Below are 26525 nucleotides of genomic sequence, written 5' to 3' on the forward strand. Positions count from 1 at the left end.
GAGGGAGACACAGAATCCGGAGTAGGCTCCAGGCTCCAAGCTGTCAGCACAGAGTCTGGTGAGGGGCTTGAACTCACAAACTATGAGATCGTGACCTGAGCCTAAGTCGGATGTTTAACGGACTGAACCACCCAGGTACCCCAGTACTTTTACTATTTTTCACTTAAAAACAAGTTATTAAATACCGCATGGAAACATGAGTTTAATGGCTGAATAGTACTCCATTTTTCAGGGGATGCCTAATATATTTAACCATTCCTCTATTGGGCATAGAGTCGTTTCTGTTATTTTTCATTATAAATATTTCTCATTGTTAAAAAAATTTATTTCATTGTTGTAAATAACACTGCATTGAATAGCCCAGTGTATTTTCCTGTGAAGGGTATTACACGGTCAAAGGACATGAACAATTTTATTTATTTAAAGTTTATTTATTTTGAGAGAGAGAGTGCACATATGTGCCAGAGTGGGGGAGGGGCAGGGAGAGACTCCCAAGCAGGCTCTGGACTGTAAATGCAGAGCCTGATCTGGAACTCAAACCCATGAACCGTGAGATTATGACCTGAGTGGAAATCAACAGTTAAGTGCTTAACCAACTGAGCCAGCCAGGCGCCCCAAGGGCATGAACACTTTTTTTTTTTTAAGTTTATTTATTTATTTTGAGAGAGACAGAGACAGTGCCATTGAGGGAGGGGAAGAGAGACAGGAAGTTAGAGAATCCCAAGCAGGCTCCACACTGTCAGCATGGAGCCCGACATGGGGCTTGAACCCACGAAACTATGAGATCATGACCTGAGCCGAAACCAAGAGTTGAATGCTTAACCGGCTCAACCACCCAAGTGCTCCTAGGACATGAACATATATACGTATGTATGTCTGTATATGTGTGCGTGTGTGTGTGTGTGTAAAATATTTAAACAATTTTTAAATGTTTATTTTTGAGAGAGACAGAATGTGAGCAAGGAAGGGGTAGAAAGAGGAGACACAGAATCAGAAGCAGGTTCCAGGCTCCACACTGTCAGTGCAGAGGCCACCATGGGGCTCCATGAACCACAAGATCATGACCAGAGCTGAAGTCGGACGCTTAACTGACTGAACCACCCAGGCGCCCCATGAGTGTTCAGCTCTTGATATCGGTTCAGTTCATGATCTTGCGGTCTCAGTCTCATGGGATCCAGCACCTCGTCGGGCTCTGAGCTGAGCTTGAGATTCTCTCTCTCCCTCTCTCTGCCCCTCCCCTGCCTGTGCATGCGTTCTCTCTCTCTCTCTCTCTCTCTCTCTCTCTCTCTCACACACACACACACACACACACACACAAATAAGCATTTAACAAAATAAAAAGAGAAGGGTATGTGTAGTGGTATCTAGTCTGTGCCCTGTAACCACCTAGCTCCCAGAACAGGGCCACTGGTCCACAGTTTGGTGTGCTGGTTACGAGAGCTGTGTGTCAGGAGTTTGGAGGGCTTGGTGGAGTTGTCATGCCCAGAAATGTGGCTGCTTGTGTCAGTTGGCCTCCTGCCAAGCAGGGCCCAGGGCCACTGTCTGCTCCCCAGATCCATATGTATGTCACAGCTGGAATCACTATGACCAGGACAGAACTGGGAGGCTGGAGCCAAGAAGGCCAGAGCAGGAAGGGGCTTGGAGGTTATCTAACCCTGCCCTGACGTTTTACTTGGAGCACAGATGGAGCACCCAAAGAAGCATGCACCTCTGTGTGAGGGCCTCACCCCTCGGCTCTTTGGCCTGGATCTTCCCAGAAATGAACAGGTGGCTGCTTCCCATGCCTAGCCTTCCGGGGCTCTGGGAGGTGGCCTTTTCTCCCCTGTCCATGCCCCAGCTAGGTTTGCTATAGCCCTGGCTTCCCAGAACCCAGCTGAACTCTCCAACCTGTCCTCTGCAGCAGCCAGAAATGTTTTCTCTTTCTTTCTTTTTCTCTTTCTTTCTTTCTTTCTTTCTTTCTTTCTTTCTTTCTTTCTTTCTGTTTATTATCTTATTTTGAGAGAGAGAGAGAGAGAGAGAGAGAGAGAGAGAGAGAATATCCCAAGCAGGCTCCACACTGTTAGTGCAGAGTCTGACTCGGGGCTTGATCTCACGAAATCAAGTGCCAAATGCTTTACTGACTGATCCATCCAGGCACCCCAAGAAGTTCATTTTTTAAATGCAGCTCTGATCCTGCCCATCTTCTAAATGACCGTCCTAGGTTCTCTGCTGTTCTTCGGGTAAACGCCCACAACCCTAGCTTGCCCTTGGAAGCCCCAGATGATGACCAGCCTTCCTGTGCTCTCAGAGGGTCCATGCCATCCTTCTGTCTGTGTGGGACCTTTTCACATGTCTGTTCCTGGTGGCCCTGGGACCCTACAGGTCTCCCTCTCAGTCCGAGGTCTTGTCCTCAGGAGGGCCTCCCCTGACCACACACCCTAGGCTAGCATGCTCTGAGTGTGCCCCCACTGTACTTGACCTTTGTCCTTCAGAGCCCTGTTCATCATTCCTAGTTACATATTTGTGTTGGTTACATATTTGTGTTGGTTTGTGTAGCCTGGCACGTGATATTAGGTACTTAACAAATATTTGTTGGATGAGTGAATGAAAGCAGCTGGCAGCAGCTGGCAGGGACCAGAAGAAGAGTGGAGGGGCATTGATAGCACTGGCAGCCTTATTAGCACCTGAGGTCCTCAGATGAGGAGTGTTCTGGAAAGGTCCCCTGGAGTGACCCTCTCCTGCTGGCACAACCATCCTTACCTCGGGAGCCTTCTGTGAACAGTGGCAGATCCTCATTCCTCCCTCAGGCTTCCAGTAGGAAAGATCTGGGTCTCTTCTGGGCAGGCCTTTCTTTTACTTCATCAGTATCTCAGCATATTATTCAGTTTTCTTTGTTCATGACACTGTTTTAAATGTCTCCCCCCCCCCCCATCATAAAAGCAACCCATTCTCATTGTGAAGAAATTGGAGAACACAGAAAAATAGAATTAAGAAAATAAGAATCACCCATAACTTGACCCCTCAGAAAAAAAGTACCATCAACAATTTGGGCCATGTCTTTCCAGTTTTTTTCTTTCTTTCTTTCTTTCTTTCTTTCTTTCTTTCTTTCTTTCTTTCTTTCTTTCTTTCTTTTAATTTATTTATTTTGAGAGAGAACTCGAGCAGGGGAGGCTCAGAGAGAGAGAGAGAGAGAGAGAGTCCCAAGCAGGGGCTTGGGACTCGATCCCATGAACCGGGAGATTATGACCTGAGCCAAAACCAAGAGTTGGACACTTAAGTAATTGAGCCAACCAGGTGCCCCTCTTTTTTTTTTTTTTTTTTTTAATGTTTTATTTATTTATTTAGAGAGAGAATCCTAAGCATGTTTCTCACTGTAAGCACAGAGCCTGACACAGGGCTCGATCTCATGAAGTGTGAGATCATGACCTGAGCCAAACTCAAGTTGGATGCTTAACCGACTGAGCCACCCAGGCGCCCGCCCCTCCCCCCCCAGTTTTGTTTTTATGCCATATGTACATGTTTCGACATCGCTGAGGTTGTGTTGTCTGTGAAAACCAGATTTTTAATATCCTCAGTCTGCAGCAGCTCCACTCGGAGGCAGCGGGGACAGTGCTCAGGGGGCAGTGCTCAGCGGGTTCACCCTCACAGCGGGAAAGGTGATGGCTGAGGGTCTGCGCCTCAGCGTACTCAGGCCCCGCTGATCCCAGGTGAAGAGCCCTCTTTCCCCCTCACGTCTCTCTTCCCCTACAAGCTCTCAGTAGCTCCCTGAGGCAACTTTTCCTTTTATTTTAATTCAGCTCCACTCTGCAGGGGTTAGGAGCTAAGTTAGATAATGTGAGGGCAAGCATGGCCTGCTGCCTGTCTTTTCTCTGGTTCCAGCACACTCTGAATAAAACCAGCCCCCGGCTACTTCTGGGGTTAGCTTCAAGATGGCCTGCCAGCAAGAAGGTACACAGGCTTCTCCTGTACCCTGAGAGGAATGGGGTGATCTGAATTGGCAAATGGAAAGCAAAGAGCCCTGTGGAGTTGCTGGTCTGGAAAACCAGGGCACTGGGTCAGTACCTGGATTAATGATTGATTGGAAAGCTTGGGACAGAGTCAAGCAGGTCCATCCTCCCATGGCCTCTCTCACTGCTGATCCTGAAAGCACTTACCAGGGAAATGGGGCAACCTCTGCCCGTCTTCTGGAGACTGCTGACCCTCATCCTCCTGCCGTGGTGGGAGGGAGGAAAGGGCAGCAGCTGGGTCATCTGCATCAGGGCAGAGGGCACAACACGGGGAGGAAGTCTGGGCCCAGCTCTCTGAAAGAGAAGCACATGTCCAGAGTAGGGAGCTCCCTGTCAGTTCCCTTTTACACAGTTGATTGTAAAGCAGGGAAGTGGGAAATTCTGTGTTTGTGTAAGTCCTGGAATATCACTTGCTCCTTCTAATCCCTTAAGATGAGCCAACAGTGATGATAATGGCAGCAGCCACAGTCCCTATTGGCCAGACATTTACCATATACTTAACGCTATTTTATTTTATTTTATTTTACTTTATTTTATTTTATTTTATTTTATTTTATTTTATTTTATTTTATTTTTAATGCTTATTTATTTATTTATTTATTTATTTATTTATTTTAAGAGAGAAAGAAAGCAAGTGTGGGAGGGACAGAGAGAGAGAGGGAGAGAGAGAATCCCAAGCAGGCTCTGTGCTGTCAGTGGGTTGATCCCACGACCTGTGAGACAGTGACCTGAGCCGAGATCAGCTTAGAGCCACCCAGGTGCTCCATATACTCAGCACTGTTAAGTATTTGCTGTGTGGTTAATGAATACTTATGACGTCTGTTCAAGTTAAGTGGTAGTTTCCCAAATTCAGGGCTAAGAAACTCTGAAGAGTTAGTTTCTTCCCCCAAGTCACAGAAAGGGTGGGCAGAGCCAAGGTTAGAGCCCAGGCCTGACACAGAAGCCCCTGGAATTAACTTCTATAGAGTATTGCATCTCAGGGGCAGTGACACATGAAAATGGATAGAGCGGCAAAAGCTACAAGTGAAAACACTGTGCCTGAGCTTAATGTTTGTACTCTGTGTGTTCATTCAACAAGTGTGTGTTGTGCACCCACTAAATGCCAGGCGTGGTGTCAGGTGCTGGGGACCTACCTCACTCGGCAAGATAGAGGGCATTGTCTGGGAAACTGATCATAACATGGTGAGGCCACACCAGTTGCCTGACATTGCAGTTTGCTGCAGTAATCGCAGATCCGGAGAGCCAGGCTCAGGTTTGCCTTAGGAAGGAACAGAATGGGACCACTCAGGGAGAGCTTCCTTCCTTGAAGGAAGAATGGGCCTTAACTAGTAGAGGGGACAGCATTCCAAGCTGAGGCCTGTACGTCCCTCCACTTTCAGAGAGTGATGCTGGGACAGGGGCAGGTGAGATGGGACTGGAGAAGGAGCCAGAGACCAGAGCCTATGGCTGTCTTTAGCACACAGAAGTCATTTTCTGGCAGGGAGTATTCAGAAGGGCTTTGACCCAGGGTACTGTTGACAGAAAAACAGTAGGGGATTGGCAGCTAGACAAAGAATTCAGCAGTGATGGCTCCAGACTGAGGCTAAAAGCAGCTTCTAGATCCAGCAGGGCAGGGACATACCAGCCTCTGGTCCAGTCTCACCCGGCATCACATGCAAGGCACACAGTGCACTGATGAACACCAAACCAACCTGCCTGGGCTCCAATCCTGCTATTCCAATTACTGTGTGACCTTGAGTCAGTTACCTTCCCTGTCTGGGTGCGATTTCCTCATCAGTTAAATGGAAATAATAACAGCATCTGAGTCTTAGGGTCGTTGTGAGGGTTAAATGTGTCCGTACCCACGGAACCTGGTATGTAGTAAGCCCTCGGAGAACGGAAGCGGTACTGTTGTGATGGAGGCGGTGGGCTGGAAGCTTAAGGCTGGGACCCAGCGTGGGCTCTGATGCAGAGAGAGGCCTGTCAGGTTTGAGGGATGAGTGGGGCTCCGGCACTCTGCCTGACCCCAGTCGGAGCATGCGGCCTGCCGGGGGGCGTCAGGGATGCTCCATCTCCTGAGGACGGCTAGGGATGGATCAGGGCACCAGGTGGTGGTTGCTCAGACCCCAGACCAGGCCTCCCTAGGGTCATTTGGGTTAAGCTCCTAACTACCTCTGCCCGTGGGATGGGCAGATGGGAAATGGATGAAGTGTGTGCCTCCCCCCACCTCTGCTGCCAGAAGGCCTGACTTTCTTCTTGGGGCAAGAGAGTGGGTGCTGGGATGGGAGCACTAGTTTGCTTGCGCGACAGGCTCGTGTGTGCACTTATACACACAACACACACGTGTGTGCGTGCCAGAAGCAGAGTAGTCCAGGCATTTGTTGTGTGAGAAATTCTTTTGCTGGGGACTCCATTTTTTGTCCAAGGGCAGCAGAGCAGCGCCTCCTCGTGCCGGCTGCGGGACCTTTGCCCCGTTTGACTCCAGCACCAACCTCCCAAATAGGGGGAGGCTGTGACACAGTCAAAGGGTTTCTGACTCTGGCACAGCCCTGGGGGGTGGCAATAGCTAAAACCTGGGCTTCTCAGCCACATAAAAGTCAAACCTAGTGCCAGGGCATGCTACTTTCAGTGCTAGGGCTGAATAAAGGAAGGGAAATAAGGTCCATTGCAGGGGTAGTGGTAGTGGGGTGGCAGCCACCTGTGAAAACCCAGCCTGTGGGCCTGGGCCCTGGGGTGGCGGGGGGCGGGGAGGGCCCAGGGAGATCAAAGTAGCTCCTGACTGGGCAGGCTGAGAACAGTGGTAGGGATGGGGGCGGCCTTGGCCGCTGGGAGGTGGGCAGACCTCAGCTGTAAATGGAACAGTCAGGGCTGTGTGAAAATGGATGGTTTCTGGCAAAATGCAGGGATGGGCTGCAGCACAGTGGTTACATCTAAATATGAAACAGCCCAAGGGACGTGTGTGGGTTTTCGAACAGCCGGACTGCTGCTCTCCTCCCCCTTCAGCTGGTCACAGCCAGAAGAGACCATTCCAGTCTGGGGAGGACCGTCTGCCTAGAATCCGAGGATCCTGGCCCCAAATGCAGAACTCTGGCGAGAGTCCAGAACCACATCTGTTTCAAGAGGTGATCACTTGCACCCTCCCCCACCCCCCCAACTGATAACAGTTCCTCTGGTCACCGGAAATAACCTTCCAGCAGTTGAGATATGGAGCAGAAGCTGAGGCTCAGGGTGTCAGAGGTACATAAGGTGGCCCACTGCCCACAGCTCCTCAGAAGCCTGGCACCTTTTCCAGGAGACACCCTGTCAGGCTCCACAGGACTGAGCTTTTGTCGCTTCCCTCATCTCCCTAGGGGAGCTCACAAGGCTCGCCCGTGGCAGCTCGTGAGGATTGGCAGAGCCTGTTTTTCACACGCCGGATGTGACGTGTAGTGGGAGCTCAGTCAGCACCCACCCCTCCTTCCAGGACTCAGTCCTGACCATGAACTCCGTCCCGTCTCCCCAGAGTCACTCAGAGGATCAGAGGGTGTGAGGGAATGAGTGAGAAAATATTTTGTCAAGTATCTGTCTGAGGCAGGGTTGTGGTTTTCCCTCCTCTGTTTCCAGCTGCCAAGGGGGACCCCAAATCTTCATGTCCCTGTCTCCCCAGCTCTCACCACCACGGTCCGGGGTGCATTTCCACTGACATCCACGCTACACGGATCCAAAAAGTTGGTTCTGATCAGCCTCACGCCTCTTACCCTGTGGTCATTGCCACCGCTGTGCTTGTAGCTCTGAGAAACCACATTGTGTGACCCTTCTGTCACCATGCTGCCCATACTCTCGTTGTGGCTCCTCAAGCCTCCTTGTAGTCCCTTCTGCCATTGGCCTGGTTGAGGGTTTCTCACGCCTCACCTGCCCCAGCCTCCTCCACCTCCAGACTTTTCAGTCCTGTGGAGAATGAAGATTCCGTGTGCCCGGCCCCTGCTGTTCAGATAGTAACTAATTAGAGCGTTTACTACATGCCACACTAGTCACAAACTGCTCCTGGTAATCACCAGGGTCCTTTTCCCGGTGTTGTCGCCATCCCCCTTCCACAACCCTGTTCTCCTCCTTGGCTAAGTGTCCTGTATCTTGCTGTTTTAGTTAGGATTGTGTTCAGCTGCATGCGGCTGAAGTCTGGCAAACAGAGCCTTGTAAAACAGGCATTTCGTTGTTTCACCTCCGCAAGCTGTCTGGAGACAGGCCTTCTGGGGCTAGGTCAGTCCCTGCACAAGGCCCCTTCATACTTTCTGCCCCACCCTCCTAACCTGTCTTCTCCTGCTCAGAAGGGAGCAGTTACACCTCCAGGCACAGTATTCCTGTTGCGGGCAGGAAGGAGAGAAGGTAAACCTTTGTCACTTTTTATCAGGAGAAAAACAGTATTTTCAGAAGGCCCTCCCAACAGATTTCTGTTTACATATCGTTGGTCAGAATTGTGTCACATGAACTGGATAGCTGCAGAAGAGCTCAGGAAATTGAGTGTTTAGCTAAGCGCGTGGCTGATCCAAAGAGATTGGGACTCAGGAAGATGGGGAGTGGAATTAGGTAGACAACTAGAAGTGATCGCCCCAGGCCACCAGTGGTAATCAGAGCCACAGGGCTGGCCATGGGAACTGCCTTACTCTGGGTCTGGTGATTGCCAAGTTTGATGATCAGGGATTGATCCTTGAGGAAGTGATTTATTCTAACCAAACTCAGGTTCCTGCCGGAGGGGACACCTTTAGGGAGTGACAGCAGGAAGTAGTAGAGACGGGACCAGAGGTGAACACGTGTGTAGGTAAAGGGGTTCTGCGTGGTGTCAGGGGCATGCAGGCACCCAGTGGCCAGGTCTGCCCAGTTTTCAAGAGAAGCCAGAAAGCCAGAACGTTTTTTAGCTGTTTTTTGAAAAAACTGTAGGGTTATGGAAATACCACAGCGATCACACAGAGTTCCCATATGTCCTTCATCCAGCTTCCCCTAATGTGCACAATCTTACGTAAACTCCGGACACGTACCCAAACTAAGAAACGAACGCTGGTTCAGTGCCACAAACCAAGTGGATTTTATCGGATCCTGCCAGTTTTTCTTCTACTGTCTTCTTTCTGTTCCAGGGTCCATCTTACATCGTATTTAGTTTCTGTGTCACCATAGTCTCCCATCTGTGAGACTTTCTCAGTCAGAAAGGTAGAGTTTTACATGGCTTCTAAGTTTTCCTACTCTACGATAATAATTTGGAAATCATACATGCTATTGTATGTATGTATGTATGTGTGTATGTATTGTATGTCTTAGTGGTCATCTTAGAAATTTTTCCATTTATATTTGCCCGAACTGTTAAAGCTCATCAGCACTTCCAGCTGCCTCCCTCTCATCTTCCACGTTGTCATTTGTATGTTTTACCTTTTTTATTTTATTCCAGTTTAAATTGTTTTTGGAACAGGCAACACGCCTGTAGTTCAGAGTTTAAAAGGTACGAAAGGTACCGTGAAATACCCCTCTCCCTTTAGTGGTCCAGAGGCAACCAGTGTTCCCAGTTCTGTGTAGCCTTCCTGGCTTACACACACATGAGCAAACATAGCTTCAGTAGATCTTTCTTGCATGAGGTTGTAGCTCTTCACTTCATTCTGCAAGTTGCTGTCTTCCCTTACTAATATGTCTTAGAGATACTTCCATTTCAGTCCATAAACATCATGACTCTTATATGTGGCTGTGCAGAATTCCTGTTTCCGTATCATAATTTATTTGCAAAGGCCCCTGTTAATAGACATTCAGCTTGTTCCCCACCTCTTACTAGTCAAATAATACTGTCACGAATAACCAATACTTTGGGTCATTTTGCTGCAGTAGAAACAGCTGTAGAATACAACGTAGAAGTGGCATTTCTGGGTCAAAGGGAATGTGCACCTGTAATTTAGATAAATGTAGCAAATTACCCTCTTCAGAGGTTGTGCCCACTTACCTCTCTACCAGGGATGTGTGAGATTGGTTCCCCACATGTTTAGCAGCGTGTTAGCTTTTGTTTGTTTTAAGTTTATTTATTTGTTTTTGAGAGAGAGCGAGCAAGCATGTGTGCAAGTTGGGGAGGGGCAGAGGGAGAGAGAGAATCCCAAGCAGGCTCCACACTGTCAGCACAGAGCCCAACAAGGGGGCTCAATCCCACGAACCATGAGATCATGACCTGAGCCAAATCAAGAGTTGGACACTTAACCAACTGAGCCACCCAGGTGCCCTAACATTTTGTTTTAATTTGATTGTAAAAAGTATATTTCAGTATTGTTTTAATTTGAGTTTCTTTTTTTTATGAGTGATATTCAGCAGCCTTTCAAATGGGTACCTTTTCTGTATACATTTTCATATCCCGGGCCTATTTATCTATTAGATTGGTGTCCTTTTACTTATTCATAGGAAATATTTTAGAGAAATTAGTCCTTTGATGAGAGTTGCAAATATTTTTCCCAGTTTATTATATTTTGTTTCTTATGACTTTTTTTCTACCATGTAGAAAGTTTATATTTTCATGTAATCAAATTTACTAATCTTTTATCCATAATCTTTTAACACATAAAGTTTTTACAGCTTTAGTGTCATGCTTAGCTCTTCCCCACCTCAAGAGTATTTTTATAGTTCAAATATGTAAAAATTTTTTTCAAAGTGGGCTCTGCCCAGTGTGAGGCTCGAATCCACAACCCTGAGATCAACAGTTATATGTCTCATTGATTGTACCAGCCACGTGCCCAATAGTTCATGTATGTTTGTGTTTGTTTGTTTAAAGTTTATTTATTTTGAGAGAGACCGAGAGTATGAGTGGGGGAAGGGCAGAGAAAGAGAGAGAATCCCAAGCAGCTCATGCTGTCAGCACAGAGCCCAATGCGGGGCTCAACCTCATGAGACCGTGAGATCATGACCTGGGTCGAATCGGACGCTTAACTGACTGAGCCACCCACATGCCCCCATATAATTTTGTTTTAACTTAAAATTTTTGTTTACTTCTTTGGACCTTGTCTTGGTGTAAGGTTGGAGGCAGAGATCCATCTTAGTTTTTCCAGATGACTATTCAGTTGTCCCAGTACCATTTCTTGGAGAATCCATTTTTTTCCTTTGGTTTGAAGTACTATCTTTATAATATGCTAAAGTTCCGTATGTGTTTGCATCTATTTATGGACTCTTTGTATTCTCTCTCACTGATTGTCTGTTCATGTGCCAGTGCGACGGTGTTTTAATTATTGTGGCTTTACTGTAATTCTTTTTATTCCTCTCCCGTGAATTCCCTGTCATGTTTGCCAAAGTGCCTCCACCCAGCCTCTTTGCTTCCTGCAAGTCCCGTCTTTTACTCTCCATAGACAACTTTCTCTTCTACTTTATTAACTAAAAGAGTGAGGCCATTCCATATGAACTTTAACCACCCCCTCCCCAATTGCTATGATACTTCTTTGTGTTTTGCTCACCCTGTGCCCTTGAATTATTCCCCTCGCATCAGTTATTCTGCCACAGCTACCTCCCTGAATCTTCAGACTGTCTTTCTCTGCAGACCTCTTTATCCACAGACCGAGTCTCCCCTAGTCTAAAATACTTCCTGGCTTCAGCACTTTCTCAAGGCAGTATCCTCTTGTACATTTATTTCCTTGACATATTTACCAAAAAAAGCTCGTCTCCATTCACTGTCCTACCTTCTTCACTACCACTTATTCTTCAGAGCCCAGGGTTCCGTCCTAACCACTTGACTTAAAACTTGTCTCACAAAGTCACCAACAACCTGGTAGTCACCGAATCCAGGGGTCATGTGTCAGTTTATCACCCTTAACCTCTGCAGCATTTGAGATGGTTGAGCCCTCCCCTGTGAAACAGCCCTTCCCATGACTCTGAGTTGTCCGGCTGTCCCCAGTCTCTCTTGCCCCTGACCTTCCTTGACATGTTGCTATCTCCTTTGGTGAACTGAATCCCTTCCTGTGACTGTCAAATCAACAAGGACACTCCCTGTATCTTCAGATTCCCAACCCCCCAGCTCTTAGACTCTAGGGCTGGATTTCCAAACTGCCTTTTGTTGACAAACTAAGAGGTTATTGTCAGTCTGAACAAAAAATGAAAGCCTGATGGAAAGGAATGATGAGAGGGAAGATTTACTGTCAGTTGGAAGTTGCTTTGCTGTGGAACATTGATTCCCAAGCTTGGCTGTACATTAAAATCAGCAGAAAAATTAGAAATAAAGATCCCAATGCCCAGGCTGCTCCCCAGACCATCAGATGAGAAGCTCTGGGGACAGGCCCAGACATCCACATTTTAAAAACTCCCCAGTGGTTCCAGCGTACAGCCAAGTCTGCAAGTGTAGAGCAGCGTGGGTGAGGGAAGAGTCTCAGCTCACCCTTGCCTTCTGGCTTTGAGAAGTGGGTGGATGGGCACACGGGTCACTCAAGTGGGGATTACCAGAGGAAGGGTGGGTTTGGGGGAAGATGATGGGTTCTGTTTGGATAGGTTGAGTTTGAGCTGCCCATGGCACATGCAGGAGAAGTCCCACAGATGCTTGAATTTCTGTAAAGCAGACCTTTCCTCTCTCTATCCTCCCACAGCCTGCACGTGCCTAGATACAGCCCACCTTCCCAGCCCTCCCTCCACATCCTCTCTCCTGCAGCACCCACTGCCTGGTCACCAGGACTCCTTACGGTTCCCCCACTGTGCTGCCTCCGAGTCTTTTCTCGTGCTGTACCTCCAAGACAAGTTTCATGCCATCTCTGGTCAAAATCTACCCCACTCTCAAGGCCTCTGCCTACTGTCCCCTGCCAGGATGACCCTCACCAGCAACACCTCAGGATCTTACCACCGCTGACTGTGGCATTTGTGGGCAATATTTTATTTGGAGATTGGAACTGCCTCCTCCTGGGTGATAAGGATGTGGGGGTCACCACCCAGTAACCCATCTTGGAAAGTCCTGGACAGAATGCATCTCCCCTTGCCTGATGGCTATGCTATTGAGGGTCTAGTTGCAGATCTGCTGCCAGTTGTGAGCCTAACCCAGCAGGGACTCATGTCCTCTTCCCCCCACACCCAAACACAGGAAGGATAGGATCCGCTCCCTTCAAGAATTGTGGCTTAGGAGAGCCTGAGTGCTGGGGGGCGGGGGCAGGGGGTGGGGGAGTAGGGACAGGATGGTGGTTAGGAGGTGCAGTGCTTATCAGGAGCTTGAAAAAATCCCCTGAAGTCGTTCTGATCTGGCTCAAAGAGCAGGATGGGGTCGAGGAGGCTGGGAAAAGTGATGTGGTGGCTTGTCGCCCTGTCTGGTTCATGGAGACTGCTCTGAACCCCACAAACCTGTCTCAGGAACCAAATGGATACAGGGCAGAAGGAGAAGTGCCTCGTGGTGCAAGGAGTGGAGACCACAGGATAGCACTGCAGGAGGAGGCGTTCCTGCCACGCAGGAGCAGGAGCAGGGGAGCCCCCTCCATACCGGCTCCTCAGGTGTTAGCCCTCATGCATGCCCTGCTCCATCACCTTCTCATCCTCTTCCTGTCTGCCCCTTGGCCCAGGCTGATGGGAACTTCCCTGTAGAGGTCCATCTGCGTCCAGACCCAGATGATGCCAGAGCTATGACCGGGCCTGCAGGCGTGGCGCCGAGGGGAAATCAGCCATGGAGCAGCCACCAGGGGAAGCCCCTGAGGTCCGGCAAGAGGAGGAGAAAAAGGAAGTGGCAGAGGCAGAAGGAGGCCCAGAACTCAACGGAGGACCAGAGCGCTCGCTTCCTTCCAGCAGCTATACAGGTGAGGGCGCGGCAGGGGACATGGGGCGGAGGCAGCACGGCAGGCAGAACAGGAAATGCCCTCTGCAAACAACGTCATGGGGTGCAGAGTAGCAGAGTGGTTCAGGACTGGAGCCAGACAGCCTCTGTTCACACCCCTGTTCTGTTGCTCATCAGCTGCAAGACCTCAGGCAGTTGCACTTCTTCTTTCTGTAAAACAGACGGGGCTTGTGGGGGATGTGGACAGGGAGTTTTGTGGGAATTAAATGAGCTGGCATTTGTCATGCGTGTCGTCAGTATTATTCCCACTGCTACTGCCCAAGGGATCCGGAGCCAATCTACATTAACAACACACTGGAAAGGTCGACTGTACCTGTGACTGTAATGATCAGTCAGAACACCCAACTCCATTGATCTGGTGCCAATTATACAAGTCATCGAGCTGCACTATAATTAGGCATCAATGCTAAGCGGTTAGTATGAATGACTGTAATTAAGATTACTTTTGTGCAGCCAGACAGTTTTTAGCTTCTCTTATCTCGCTTGTTGGTTCCCCTTTTGTTTATCCACTGTTAGTAGCAGGGTAGACATTCTTCTCTGGGACCCTGTACCTTTCTGTCCCTGTCACCGTGATGATGTTACGTCCACCTTCAGGGGCACTCAGAATCCACTTCTTGGCCCCTGGTTTTCCCTGCTGCTGATGCTGCCTCTTCCCTGCTCCCAGCGCCCTCCCCACCACTCCTCTCCTTCTCCCTCCACATAAGTGCCAACACATTCAGTTGATTCTTGCTCCCTTCCCTCAGAGGGAACTCGGTGTCATGAGAGGATGTACTTCCAGGAGGGGACATCCTGATTTTGCTACTGGTTTCCGCTGAAGGAGATCCTGACCACAGATGGTGGTGATTCAGGGTGGAGGAGTAGGCCCACCCCACAAGGATGGACTCTGGAACCCATCTCTGCGTGGAGAGGAGGTAGATGGTGTCAGAGTTGGGGCAGGGGCTGTTGAGGTAGAACAGGTTCCTGCCTAGCCTGTAGCTAAGAAAGGCCCAAATCCTTGAGCCACACTATTTTGAACCTGCAAAACGAGTCCCTGGATTTTGCAGCGCTTCTTCCTCTTCCGGGCACGTGGCGGGGGTAAGGGAAAGGCCATTATCCCATCCCTCTGAGCCCACCCACATACCCAGGAGTGACCAAAGTGGGCTTGGTGTGATTTCAGGCCTTAGGAGAAAGTATCCCCCAAACCCCACGGTAACCTATTCCCTGTGTGTTGGCTGGTGACTGGGATGAAGTTGGAGACCGAGCCTTTCTCAGAAAAGGAATAGCTAACCAGAGGTGATCGGTCACTTAGTGCTAATAGCATGTACTGTTCTGAAATTGAGACGGGCAAGGAAGGTTAGGAAGCAGAAGGAAGACACCAGGGGCTAAGAATGAGCAAACTACGTCACTGAGGAAGAGTGAAAAGGGAAGAAAAGGCCATGGGATTTGTGGACTCACCACCCAGCCTGGCCCACCCTATCCCCACATCTGGGGCCAGGCACACAGAAGTAATGACCTGTCCTGGAGTTTCCTACACAGCCTTGTGGGACCATATCCTCACATGATACTGCTGTTCACGTACAGATCAGAGTACAGTGCCTGCATGCCCAGGCAGGGCAAGTGGGCAAGATGATGGCATCTCGGGGAGCTTTATCCATGGGATTAGGGCACGCAGGGAGATGTCTGGGGGGAAGTTTGCCCAACCGCCCTTGCGGTGCTATGTATGATGTGGTATTTAATATATTCCATTTATCAATAAATCGATGAAGAAGAGATAGGAAGACTTCCTTGCTCAGGATTTGAAACAGGAGGGGGTTGTTTAACATAATCATAATGTGTTAAAGCCATAGTATAAAAAATGTTCCCACAAATTCTATAAGGCAAACAACCGAAAAATAGAAACAGGCAGTTCATGGTAGGACAAATACAGCTGGCCAGAAAACAAAATGTTTTTCAGTCTACTCACTAATCAAAGAAGATGTCTTCAAGATAAAATGTCATTTAGCCTGTCAGATTAGCAAAGAGAACCGTTTTGGCCAGAGGGGGAAGACATGGCCCTCCAGCTAAGAGGGTGGAGGGCAGTTTGGCTACGCAGGCCAACACTTTTTACATTCCTTTGGCCCTGCAGTTCCCCTCCTAGGAATGTATCCCATGTAAATACCCGCGCAGAACACGCAGAGATTTCCACACTTATTTACTGCAGCACTGCTCATAGAAGCAAAAAATTGGCAAGCTCCCATCGTAGGGAATTGGTTATATAAACTGTGGTAGAGGCATATTGTGGAATGCGGTGTAGTCATTAACAAGGATAGGGTAGGTCTGAATACACTGACGGGAAAAACAGCTCCTGACAAATTGGGGATCCCATTGCTTAAAAATCTTTTAAGTATCGGGGCACCTGGGTGGCTCAGTCGGTCAAGCGTCTAACTCTTGATTTCAACTCAGATCATGATCTCACGGCTCGTGGGTTTGACCCCTACAAGTTTAAATAAACTTAAAAAAAAAAATCTTTAAGTATCATGGAAGGCACTAGAAGAGTATGCACACAAAGGACTATGCCATTAACTCAAAGGAGTAGGATCTTTGGTACATGCCATTATGTATTATTCTCAAATCTACAGTACTCTCCTAATTTAAGAAGCAAACGCATTGCTTTTCTTTAACAGGTTAAAGTAATTTGGGGGCACCTGGATGGTTCAGTCGGTTGAATGTCTGACTCTTGATTTCGGCTCAGGTCATGGTCCCAGGGTTGTGGGATCAAGTCCCAATTTGGGTTCTGAGCTGACAGTGCAGAACCTGCTTGAGATTCTCTCTGTCTGTCTGTCTGTCTGTCTGTCTCTCTCTCTCTCTCTCTCTCTTTACCCCTTCCTGTTCATGCATTCTGTCTCTGTCAAAATAAATAAACATTAAAAACAAAAAGTTAAAGTAGTTTTGTTTCCCAAAAAAGGCCAGCAGGTGAAAGGCCCTGGAAGAAAGAGCCTCACCTTGGGGAGCCAGAGCAGGGATCTCAAGTCTGTGTGATTATGAGCTGTGGCTTTTGCTGGTGACTTCACTTCTCCAATCTCAGTCTTCACTTCTCCATTCTCAGTCTTTACTTTTACATTTTATTTTTATTTATTTTGAGGGAGAGATAGAGAGCAAGCGGGGGAGGGGGAGAGAGAGAGAGAGAGAGATAGAATTCCAAGCAGGCTCCACACTGTCAGTGCAGAGCCCAATGTGGGGCTTGAACTCATGAACTGTGAGATCATGACCTGAGCTGAAATCAAGACCTGGACGATTAACCGACCGAGCCACCCACGCACCCCTCAGTCTCTACCTTTAAAGTGTGCCCACCTCAAGGGCTGGCTGGGTAAGGTTCTCTGCCATGAGTCTATGACTTTGGCCTCTGGAGTCCCCTCAGGAATTCAAGAGGATGGGACACAGCCTCAAGCCCTGAAACAGAAGGAAGATCACACAGTTTGCTTCTCTTCTGACCCTTCAGAGGTTCTGCACTGATTCTGTGTCTATACCGAGCTCAACACCTGAGAAGGCAGGCAGGACGAAGAAACTCCTATGCCCAGTGTCCCCCCGCTGGGTCATGGCAAGGGTTGCTGTCCCCTCCTGCTTTAGTGATGGGCATCCCAGCCACACCCTAGAAAGAAGTCAGGGGTCTTCATGTGGGGATGGAGCTGAGAAAGATCAGGTGTCCTTCCTCCTGGCCTGGGCACCTCCTCTCTCAGCAAGTATGTGGTGGGTGTCCAGGCAGGGGCTGGCTGTGCAGTTGAGGACAAGGCTGTGCGGCAGCCCTGAGAAGCCCACTGTGAAGTGAACAGGACAACAGAAGTAAGGAGGCTGCTTAGTACCCCGGCTCCAGAGTCCCACAGAATTGGCCCTGACACTTCAGAAGCTATTTACCTATGGGGCTCTGCCAGCAAAGGTAACCATGTTGGCCCCTCCTGGCCACTCTCACGGGTGTGACAACAGCATACCTGCAGTGATGGAAACTAGATATGCGCGAGAACCTTCATCCATACATAAATGATGTGAATAAGGTCAGTAGTGTCTATTTGCTGAACTTGTAATCCAAGATGGTACAACTGATTGTTCGTTCACTCTCTGGGAGTTGGGTTTAGTGTTTACTCTGAGTCCAAACATTTGAATAATGGCACGGTGTCATCCTCAGCAGTGACATGTCTCATCATTTATCATAATCATGAATTACTGATTTAATAGTAATGAACATATACATGCTTATGGGAAGTCATAGAGTACAATAAGAGCTCAGCCCAAGGGATTGGATGGTTTTAGGTTCCAGTTCTTATTCTGCTGCTGTATTAGTCAGGGTTCTCTAGAGAAACAGAACCAATAGGATGTGTGCATACATAGAAAGAGAGGGAGTGTGTGTGTGTGGTTTTTTGGTGTGTTTTTTTGTTTTTTTGTTTTTTTTTTTTTAGACAGGGAGAGACAGAGCATGAACAGGGGAGGGTCAGAGAGAGGGAGACACAGAATCTGAAACAGGCTCCAGGCTCTGAGCTGTCGGCACAGAGCCCGACGCGGGGCTCGAACTCACGGACCGCGAGATCATGACCTGAGCCGAAGTCGGCCGCTTAACCGACTGAGCCACCCAGGCGCTCCTGTGTGTGTGTTTAAGGAACTGGCTCACACCATTGTGAAGGCTGGCAAGTTGAAAATCTGCAGGACAGGCCACCAGACAAGAGACCCAGGGAAGTTAATGCCGTAACTCGGGTTTGAAGGCAGTCCCGAGGCAGAATTTCTTCTTTCTTAGGGAGGCCTCAGTCTTTTCTCATAAGGCCTTCAACTAATTGGCTGAGGCCTACTTACATTATGGAAAGTCATGATTTAAATGTTAATCACATCTAAGGGCGCCTGGGTGGCTCAGTCATTTGACCCGGTTTCAGCTCAGGTCATCATCTCAGTTTCATTAGTTTGAGCCCCACTTTGGGTTCTGCGCTGGCAGCTCGGAGCCTGCTTGGGAATCTCTCTCTCTCTCTCTCTCTCTCTCTCTCTCTCTCTGCCCCTCCCCTACTCGTTCTCTCTCTCAAAATAAATAAATAAACTTAAAAAAATTAAATTAAAAAAAAACTTTAATCACATCTAAAAAATACTTTCACAGCAACATCTAGACTGGTGTTTGATCAAAAACTGGGTACCATGGGTATCATGGCCTGGCCAAGAGGACATATAAAATTAACGATCTGGTTAATGCCACTGTCAACATGTTACTTAACCTTCTGAACCTCACTTTCCTCACCTATAAAAGGATAAGTAGACCTGCCTGAAGGGTTATTTAAGGTTCACATGGGATTAATGGTACAACGTATCCAGCAGAGCGCCTGGTACACAGTAGGCGTGCCCAAAAAAAGAGCTGTTATTCATATAAATACACAGTCTTTACAGGGCAGTCAGGTTTAGGTTCAAGTCCTGGTCCCACCGTGTATTAGGTGACCTTGGGCAGATCCCTTAACCTCATCTTAAATGGGGTCAGTTCTGTCTTCCAAGGTGATATGAAATGATACTAACAAGCTCTTAGTGGGGGGCTGATAAATGCTGGTTCTTTCCCCCTCCCCTCCTGCGGTAGAGGGGGAGGTAGACCCTCAGGAGATGTTTGGGAGGTCAGGCAGGGTGCGGCTGGAGTGGAAGTTCAGAGGCGGGGGCTCAGGGCCCAGATGATGGCCATCAGGTGAGCAAGTACGTTTCCTGAGAACAGAGGAGGAGCGGGAGGAGGGCTGTGCTGTGCCGGCTTGGGAGAGTGGCCCGCTGTGCAGGCAGGCAGCCCTCGGAATGGCATGCCCTAATGGCTCCACCCAGCATTCCTGAGGGACACCAAGGCTGGGACTCCTGGTATGGGAGGGCCTCTCAGAACCCTATGGCTCATGGTGAGGCTGTGGGGCCTTCGGAACCTGGTCCCTAGAACGCGGAGCATTCTGCCATCATTACTTTTAGGTAGGGTGGTGATTCAAGGATAAACCCTTAAGCCAGGTGGTCAACCAGGAAGAAACCAAATTCTTTATCTTTTATCTTTAGAAAACCCACTCTCGAATCACCACCACTCCAGTAGCACATGCACACTGCCACAAAACCTCCCCCTGGAGAATGCATACGCTTTTGCCCACCCTAGCCCCTCATCTCCTCTGCCTCTTTCTGCCTTTTGGGTCAGTTTTTTTGTTCTCTTATTCCCCTCAAATGGGCAGCGGGTGCCTGTGTCTCACTAGCCTGCTACCACCAAGCCTCGCTGACTGCTTTCAAGTTCTGCAGCCTGTGCCTGTTCACCACCTGGGGGCAGGACATCCATCTCCCAGTGCCCTGACACCGCCCTGGGCCTGTTTCTCCATAGTCCCCATTTGCAGCACTTCCCTTGGGATGCACACCCAGGGTCTCTCCTCAGGATGCAGAGCTCAGGTGGTTTTGGTGGCTAGTAGGGCTTGAGCAGCTTGGCGTCTCCCAGGTGATCCTGATGCCCCTGGGCCAAGGGCCGGTGGCAGGCCAGGGGAAGTGAGACGCTTGGTCTTGGCCTGGGGCCTCTCCGGGTCTCATAAGCAGAGACGCTCCCCTCCCCCACAACCTTGGATTTCTGTGAAGCTGTGGGTGAAGGGGTACAATCAGCCAGAAAGAGGAAGGTCCCTGCCTGTGTGGGGTACACAGCTTGGAGAGGGCAGAATTGCAGCTTGCTGACGGGCATCCTCCTAACTTAACACTGATAGTTCCGTGCCTCTTCCAAGTTCTAGGCCTTCTGTCTGTGGTAGTTCCATTACTTTTCACCATGACTCTCAGATAGATATGCCTGTCATCTATCTCTCTTTTACTGAGAAGGAAACTGAGGCCCAGAAGGCAGAGCTGGGTTTTGAGCCCAAGACACCAATTTGATCTCAGACCACATGGCTCCTGAGTCACATTCTTAACTCTCAAGCCTGCTGTTCCTGAGCATCTGGAAGCTATTTGGAGGTCTTCCAAAGCTCTCATTTTTTTTTTAATTATTATTTTTTTAAGTTTATTTATTTATTTTGAGAGGGAGGGAGGGAGGGAGAGAGAAGGAACAGGGGAGGGGCAGCAAGAGGGAGGAACAGAGGATCTAAAGTGGGCTCTGTGCTGACAGCAGAGAGCTCGATGCAGGGCTTGAACTCATGAACTGTAAGATCATGACCTGAGCTGAAGTCAGACTCTTAACCAACTGAGCCACCCAGGCACCCCCAAAGCTCTCACCTTTGAGCCCAGAGGGAAGCAATCTCCCTGACAGTCTCATGTCTGAGTGGTGGCTCCTTCAACAGTCCTGTGTCATCTGCCTGCCCCTCGGCCAGTGATGCCACTCGCCATGTTGTGTTCCAGTTTTCTTACCTCATTCTTACCTGAGCTAGTCCAGGGCAGGGTCCGATCCCACCCTGCACACAGCTGGTGCTCATCACATGTCTGTTGAATGAAAAGAGAGGGTGGCATTGCAGTACAAATGACCAGACACCTGCCCAGCCTCCAGGGTCACGAGGGAAAACAAGGAAGGCACCACCCAAGAGGTTGGTTACTGTGGACGAGACTCGGTGGTGGAGGTGGGCTTTGAGACCCAAAGACAACGTGATTAGAGATGTCCCAAGTCTAGCAGAGGAGGCAGACGTGTCAGCCACAAAAACAACACTGCTTACAAGAAGTGACACAAAGTGAGCACGCCTACAGACCACACAGATCAGAGGAGGAAGTGCCGGAAACCCTTGTGCCTGGCATCTGCGCAGGTCTCGTTTTCTCCCAACAATTCGCCCTGTGAGTTCTCCTGCCCTATTAAAATGCCTCTAGGAGTGGTGGATATTGCCCAGCTCCTCTAGCCAGTTGGTGCTGAGCTCAGGATGCCCAGGGACCTTAAGGACCGCTTATTCCAGAGTCACTGAGTGCCGGCTCCCCATCCGGCAGCACCCTGGTGGCAGAGCTCCTGTGCCGTGGCCCTTACGTTCTGGTGGAGGGCGCCCAACACTGAGTAAACACACATAGTCTGTCATGTGGTGACAAAAGGCTAGGAAGAAAACCAAAGTGGCTTTGCCCTCCACGGCTGGAGGCTCCCCTACAGCCCTGTGCCCAGGAGAGGAAGGGAGCCCACTCGCCCCCATCTGTGGGCTGAGGTGGGTGCTTCCACCCCGTGGAATGACAGAAGGTTAGGAGCTAAGTCTCTGGGACAGGACAGGCCATTTTAGGAACCAGGGACTTGTGTCACCCCTGCCCTTGTGTCACCAGCCCAGGATGGCAGCAGACCGCTCGGTCCTCCCTGCTGGGGTCTGGTCTGGTGCTTGTGTGCCCCTCCCTGTGGCCGAGATGGGGTCTAGCTGAAGGCTCTTCTGCTGTCACTCCTAGGACCCGAGGGAGAGCTGAGGAAGGTGTGGGAAGAGTGGAGTGCACTTTGGTCTGGGAGGGTGGGTTACTCCATGGGAGGGAAATCAAGATATGTTGTGGAGTTGGCCTAAATCTGTATTACGTAGAGGTAGGAACAGCAGCCTGGGAAATGTTAAATCTGGGCTCATCTCCATGGTCTGAGTCTCCCTAAGGTACCATCCTGCTCTGAGCCACTGCTTCTCCGGTCTGGGGATTTGGCCTGTGCCGCCGATGAGGTTGCTTGGTCATCAGGAAAGAGAGCAGAGAATAGAGCAGATTGGCAGGCCAGCATTGCAGGCCAGATGGCACGTGGGGCCATGCAGCTGGCCCTGGGCTGGGAGACTGGGGCTCGGGGCACGTCCCTTTTCCCCGGGAAGGGTTCGTTTCTGAGTGCCCAAGGGAGAGATTCAGAAGGGATTCCCGGAAATTCTTACTAAGTCATCTGGCAGCACATACACCCTGAAGTCATTGCCACGGCCGAGTGCTTTCCGCGCTTACACTCACAACGCCTGGTTCGAACATCTTGTACATTTAATAGGAAAAAACTTGGGGAAGTTCAGTATGCTTCCCAGTCAACATGACTGATACCTGCATTCTTTGTACTTGAGCAAGAAGTTTTGTGAGAATGAATCTGAACTTCTTGAGTGATCCTTTACAGCATCTCCGGAGTCCACGCAGGAATCACATTTCCCAGCAGAGGGGAGTGAAGGGCAGCTCTGCAGAGGTCTGCACTAATTCAGTGTCCACAAAACACATTTCACACAACCCCACGTGGTCCACACAGTGGAGCCTCTTAAGCTAAGAGAGCTACTTCCCAAGGATGGTCTAAAAAAATTCTGTCTGCTTCCTCCCTCTTGCTCCTTTCTTCCCAAAACAGTCGCTTCTCCCAACACACACACACGCACACACCCTCTCTCTCCTCCCCAGCGGTGAGCTCAGCCCAGGAATGCTCTGACTTACCCTGGAGAGTAGAGCTGCCATTTCCCAAATGCCTGCTGTATGTCAGATCTGGGGAAATGCTTTGGAAACTTTTTGCCATCCTCCTAGAGAAGCCCCACGTTCTAGATGAAGAAAGCAATCCTCAGAGAGGTCGACTCCTTGAGGCACATAGCCCTCAAGTGTCTGAGCTGAGGGCTGTGTGATTCAGAAACATGGGCTCTTCCCACCGCCTGCTCTGCCCCCACAGTCTCTGTCCACCTCCCCTGGCCCCAGTCCTGGCAGCGTGTGAAGCCACCCCTATGTTGTGTGTCTGCAGACCTCTCCCAGAGCTCCTCACCACCCTCGCTGCTGGACCAGTTGCAGATGGGCTGTGACGGGGCCTCGTGTGGCAGCCTCAGCATGGAGTGCCGTGTGTGCGGGGACAAGGCATCAGGCTTCCACTACGGTGTTCACGCATGCGAGGGGTGCAAGGTAGGGGCCATGGCGAGTGGGGGCTGGCAGTCGGGGCTGTGATTACATGGTGAGTTGAGCTGCCAGAGAGGCCGGGCCCTGACAGTGCCTCCAGTGGAATTCCCACCTGGGAGGCAGCCAGGCCCTTGGGGCCATTCCAGGCCTCCACTCTGGGTCCTGCTGGTCCCTCGTCAGGCCTGCCCTGCTGGGCGCCACCCCAGCAGCTCACATGGGCTGTCTGGCTGCTGGCACCCCTGGGGACTCAGCTGTAGAAGACCAGCAGGACAGAATGAGGGTCTTGGGCTGAACCATCTCCTGACATCAGAGCTTCCAGCATGTCGAGGCCTGAAAGGGGCTCTTTGACATTTCTTTTTCCAGTCGTGCTTTTGGGATTGTCCTCCCAACTGCACACCCATCAAAATGTCACATATATGTTTTTAAGTTTATTTATTTATTTTGAGAGAGAGAATGAGAGCAAGTGAGCACCAGCAGGGGAGTGGCAGAGAGAGAGAGAGGAAGAGAGAGAATCCCAAGCAGGCTCGGCACTGTCAGCACAGAGCCTGACTCGGGGCTCGAACTCACAAACCATGAGATCATAACCTGAGCCGAAATTAAGAGTCAGACGCTCCACTGACTGAGCCACCCAGGCGCCCCTCACATATCATTTTATTAAACCACTGCCTGGAAAGTACACAGAACCAGATACATTTCTGAATGAATCAAGTTATCCAGGATACAATTTTATGTTACCAAACTAACAAAGAAGCACGTAAAATAAATAAGGGGCGTCCCGAAGTTTGCTTGGGATTCATTCTCTCCCTCTCTCTCTCTCTCTCTCTCTCTCTCTCTCTCTCTCTCTCTCTCTCTCTCTGCCTTACTCTCTGCCCCTCCCCTGCTCTCCTTCTCTGTGTGTGTGTGTGTCTCTCTCCCTCTCTCAAAAATAAACATTTTAAAAAAAATTTAATAAATAATTAAGATATATAAATATATATTTCAAAAGTTTTCGAGTTATTTCTTTTCCTTCTCCCTCTCCCCTCCAAAAAAATTTCCCTGCATTACTTCCAGAGCTCAGGGATTTTTACATCCTTACACGTAACTGGGGCCCCTGACGTAACCCATTGGGCAGAGCGGGATTCCCAACTTTCTCCCTTTCTCATGGCTTTTCCTCACCTCCTCACCGTCCCTCAGGGCTTCTTCCGTCGGACGATCCGCATGAAGCTGGAATATGAGAAGTGTGAGCGGATCTGCAAGATCCAGAAGAAGAACCGCAACAAGTGCCAGTACTGTCGCTTCCAGAAATGTGTGGCCCTGGGCATGTCGCATAATGGTGAGAGCCGACCCGGGCAAGGCACAGGGGATGCTGGCTCCCTCCACACAGCCTGGAACTAGGCTCCCGGGAGCCCAGAAAGGGAGTGCCCTCGGAGCAGTGCCTGGCACGCAGCAGGCACTGCATACGTGTCACAATACCAGCCGGCCTAAGACCTGCCTTCCCCAGGCTGCTCAACGCCCACATGGGTCCCGGGTCCCGGGTCCCGGGCAGTCACCACCTCTCAGTACCTGAGGCTTAGCCTCTGTGGCCCAGAAGGGAACTGGGAATGGACCCCAGCTCCAGTAGTGTTGGAAACATCACTCCTAGAACCTCAAGCCTGTCTCAGATGGCCTGACAGAGGGTGAAAAGCCACTGCCAAAGCCTGGGATCACCTCAGCCCTTCTTGGTTATCGAAGGCGGGCAGGAGCCACCAAGTGACCATATGTGTCAGCTGCCAGAAGCCAGGCAGGAATTTCCTGGAGGCCGGCCACTCCTGGGAGTCAGAGCCTGCCCTGCACGCCAGGCCTCCCTCAGTCTTGTCTTCAGACCCCATACAGTAGGATTTTGCGGCCCACCTGCCCCCTCTTTGCCTATCTGGGTCACCCACCCCCAGGGGACAAGGGGGAGCCTTCTTGTTTAAAGGTCTTCACCCACAGCTACCCTCTCTTACATTTTAGATGGTGGCAGGACCCAAGCCCTCCATCTGAAACATTTCCTAGGTGCTGGGGCCTGGCACGTCTGGGGTTTGATCCCTCCCCTCAGTCTGTAAACGCCTGGGCTCCATTCCTTGGGTGGGCTGAGGGGATTTCTTAGGAGATCCCAGGGCCAACTCCATTCTTCTCACCTTTTCTTTTAGAGAAGCCAGATTTGTATCCTGTTCCATCACTAATGACTAGTTTTTGAGTGCTTACCGTGTGAACATTCTTATTTAATTGTTTTGAAGCTGCCTTCTTAGCACAGCGGGCAGCGCGTCAGTCTCACGACTGTTTTGACAATCCAGTGAGGTTGAAGTATTGGCCCATTTTTCTTATGAATAAAGGTGAAATAGCCTGCCTTAAGTCACATGGCTAGTAAGCTGCCAAGCTGGAACTCGAGTACAGGCCTTTGACACCGGAGACCGTCTTCCTACCTGTCACACTGCACTGCCTTCCAGCCACAGAGGCTCAGTCAACTCCATGAGTTAGGGCCCTTGTGTGCCAGGCACTGTGAACAAGACAGAATCCCTGTCCCCCCGGAGCTTACATTCCGGAGGAGTTCCCCAACATGTCCAACGTTGTGGCTCTAGAGCTTCTGAGGGTCCTGAGGTCAAAAAGTATGTTTCCATTTTGACCCACGTAGCTGTAGTGGGACAAGGAGGTCAGAGGTGCTAGCCCCTGCCTGGGCTCCTCGATGACCTCTCCCTCACCCCCACCCCACAATACAGCCATTCGCTTTGGCCGGATGCCAGAGGCCGAGAAGAGGAAGCTGGTGGCAGGGCTGACAGCAAGCGAGGGGAATCAGCACAACCCGCAGGTGGCCGACCTGAAGGCCTTCTCCAAGCACATCTACAACGCCTACCTGAAAAACTTCAACATGACCAAAAAGAAGGCCCGCGGCATCCTCACCGGCAAGGCCAGTCACACGGCGGTGAGTGTCACTGCTCGGCCTGGCGGTCCCAGGCTCTGGGCCCTGCTGCCACCTGCCTGACTTCTGGGAGAACCGGGCCTCCTCCCTCCCCTAACTTCATGGTACAGGCAGGGGGTCTGGGGAGCATATG

General features: G+C 50.1%; 1 protein-coding gene across 6 annotated transcripts in view; it reads left to right on the plus strand.

Moving 5' to 3' along the window:
• Positions 1–26525, plus strand: part of PPARD (peroxisome proliferator activated receptor delta) — an 82453-nt gene that overhangs the window by 52280 nt on the left and 3648 nt on the right. For all 6 annotated transcript variants that reach the window (XM_042986191.1, XM_042986190.1, XM_042986189.1 and 3 more), the window contains 4 exons: positions 13481–13711; positions 23327–23481; positions 24649–24787; positions 26193–26395. In XM_042986191.1, the coding sequence (XP_042842125.1) occupies positions 13582–13711; positions 23327–23481; positions 24649–24787; positions 26193–26395 (627 nt within the window). In that variant the 5' untranslated portion in view covers positions 13481–13581. The remainder of the gene's footprint in view (positions 1–13480; positions 13712–23326; positions 23482–24648; positions 24788–26192; positions 26396–26525) is intronic.

The sequence above is a fragment of the Panthera tigris genome, chromosome B2 (assembly GCF_018350195.1).
Source record: "Panthera tigris isolate Pti1 chromosome B2, P.tigris_Pti1_mat1.1, whole genome shotgun sequence".
Taxonomy (NCBI): Eukaryota; Metazoa; Chordata; class Mammalia; order Carnivora; family Felidae; genus Panthera; species Panthera tigris.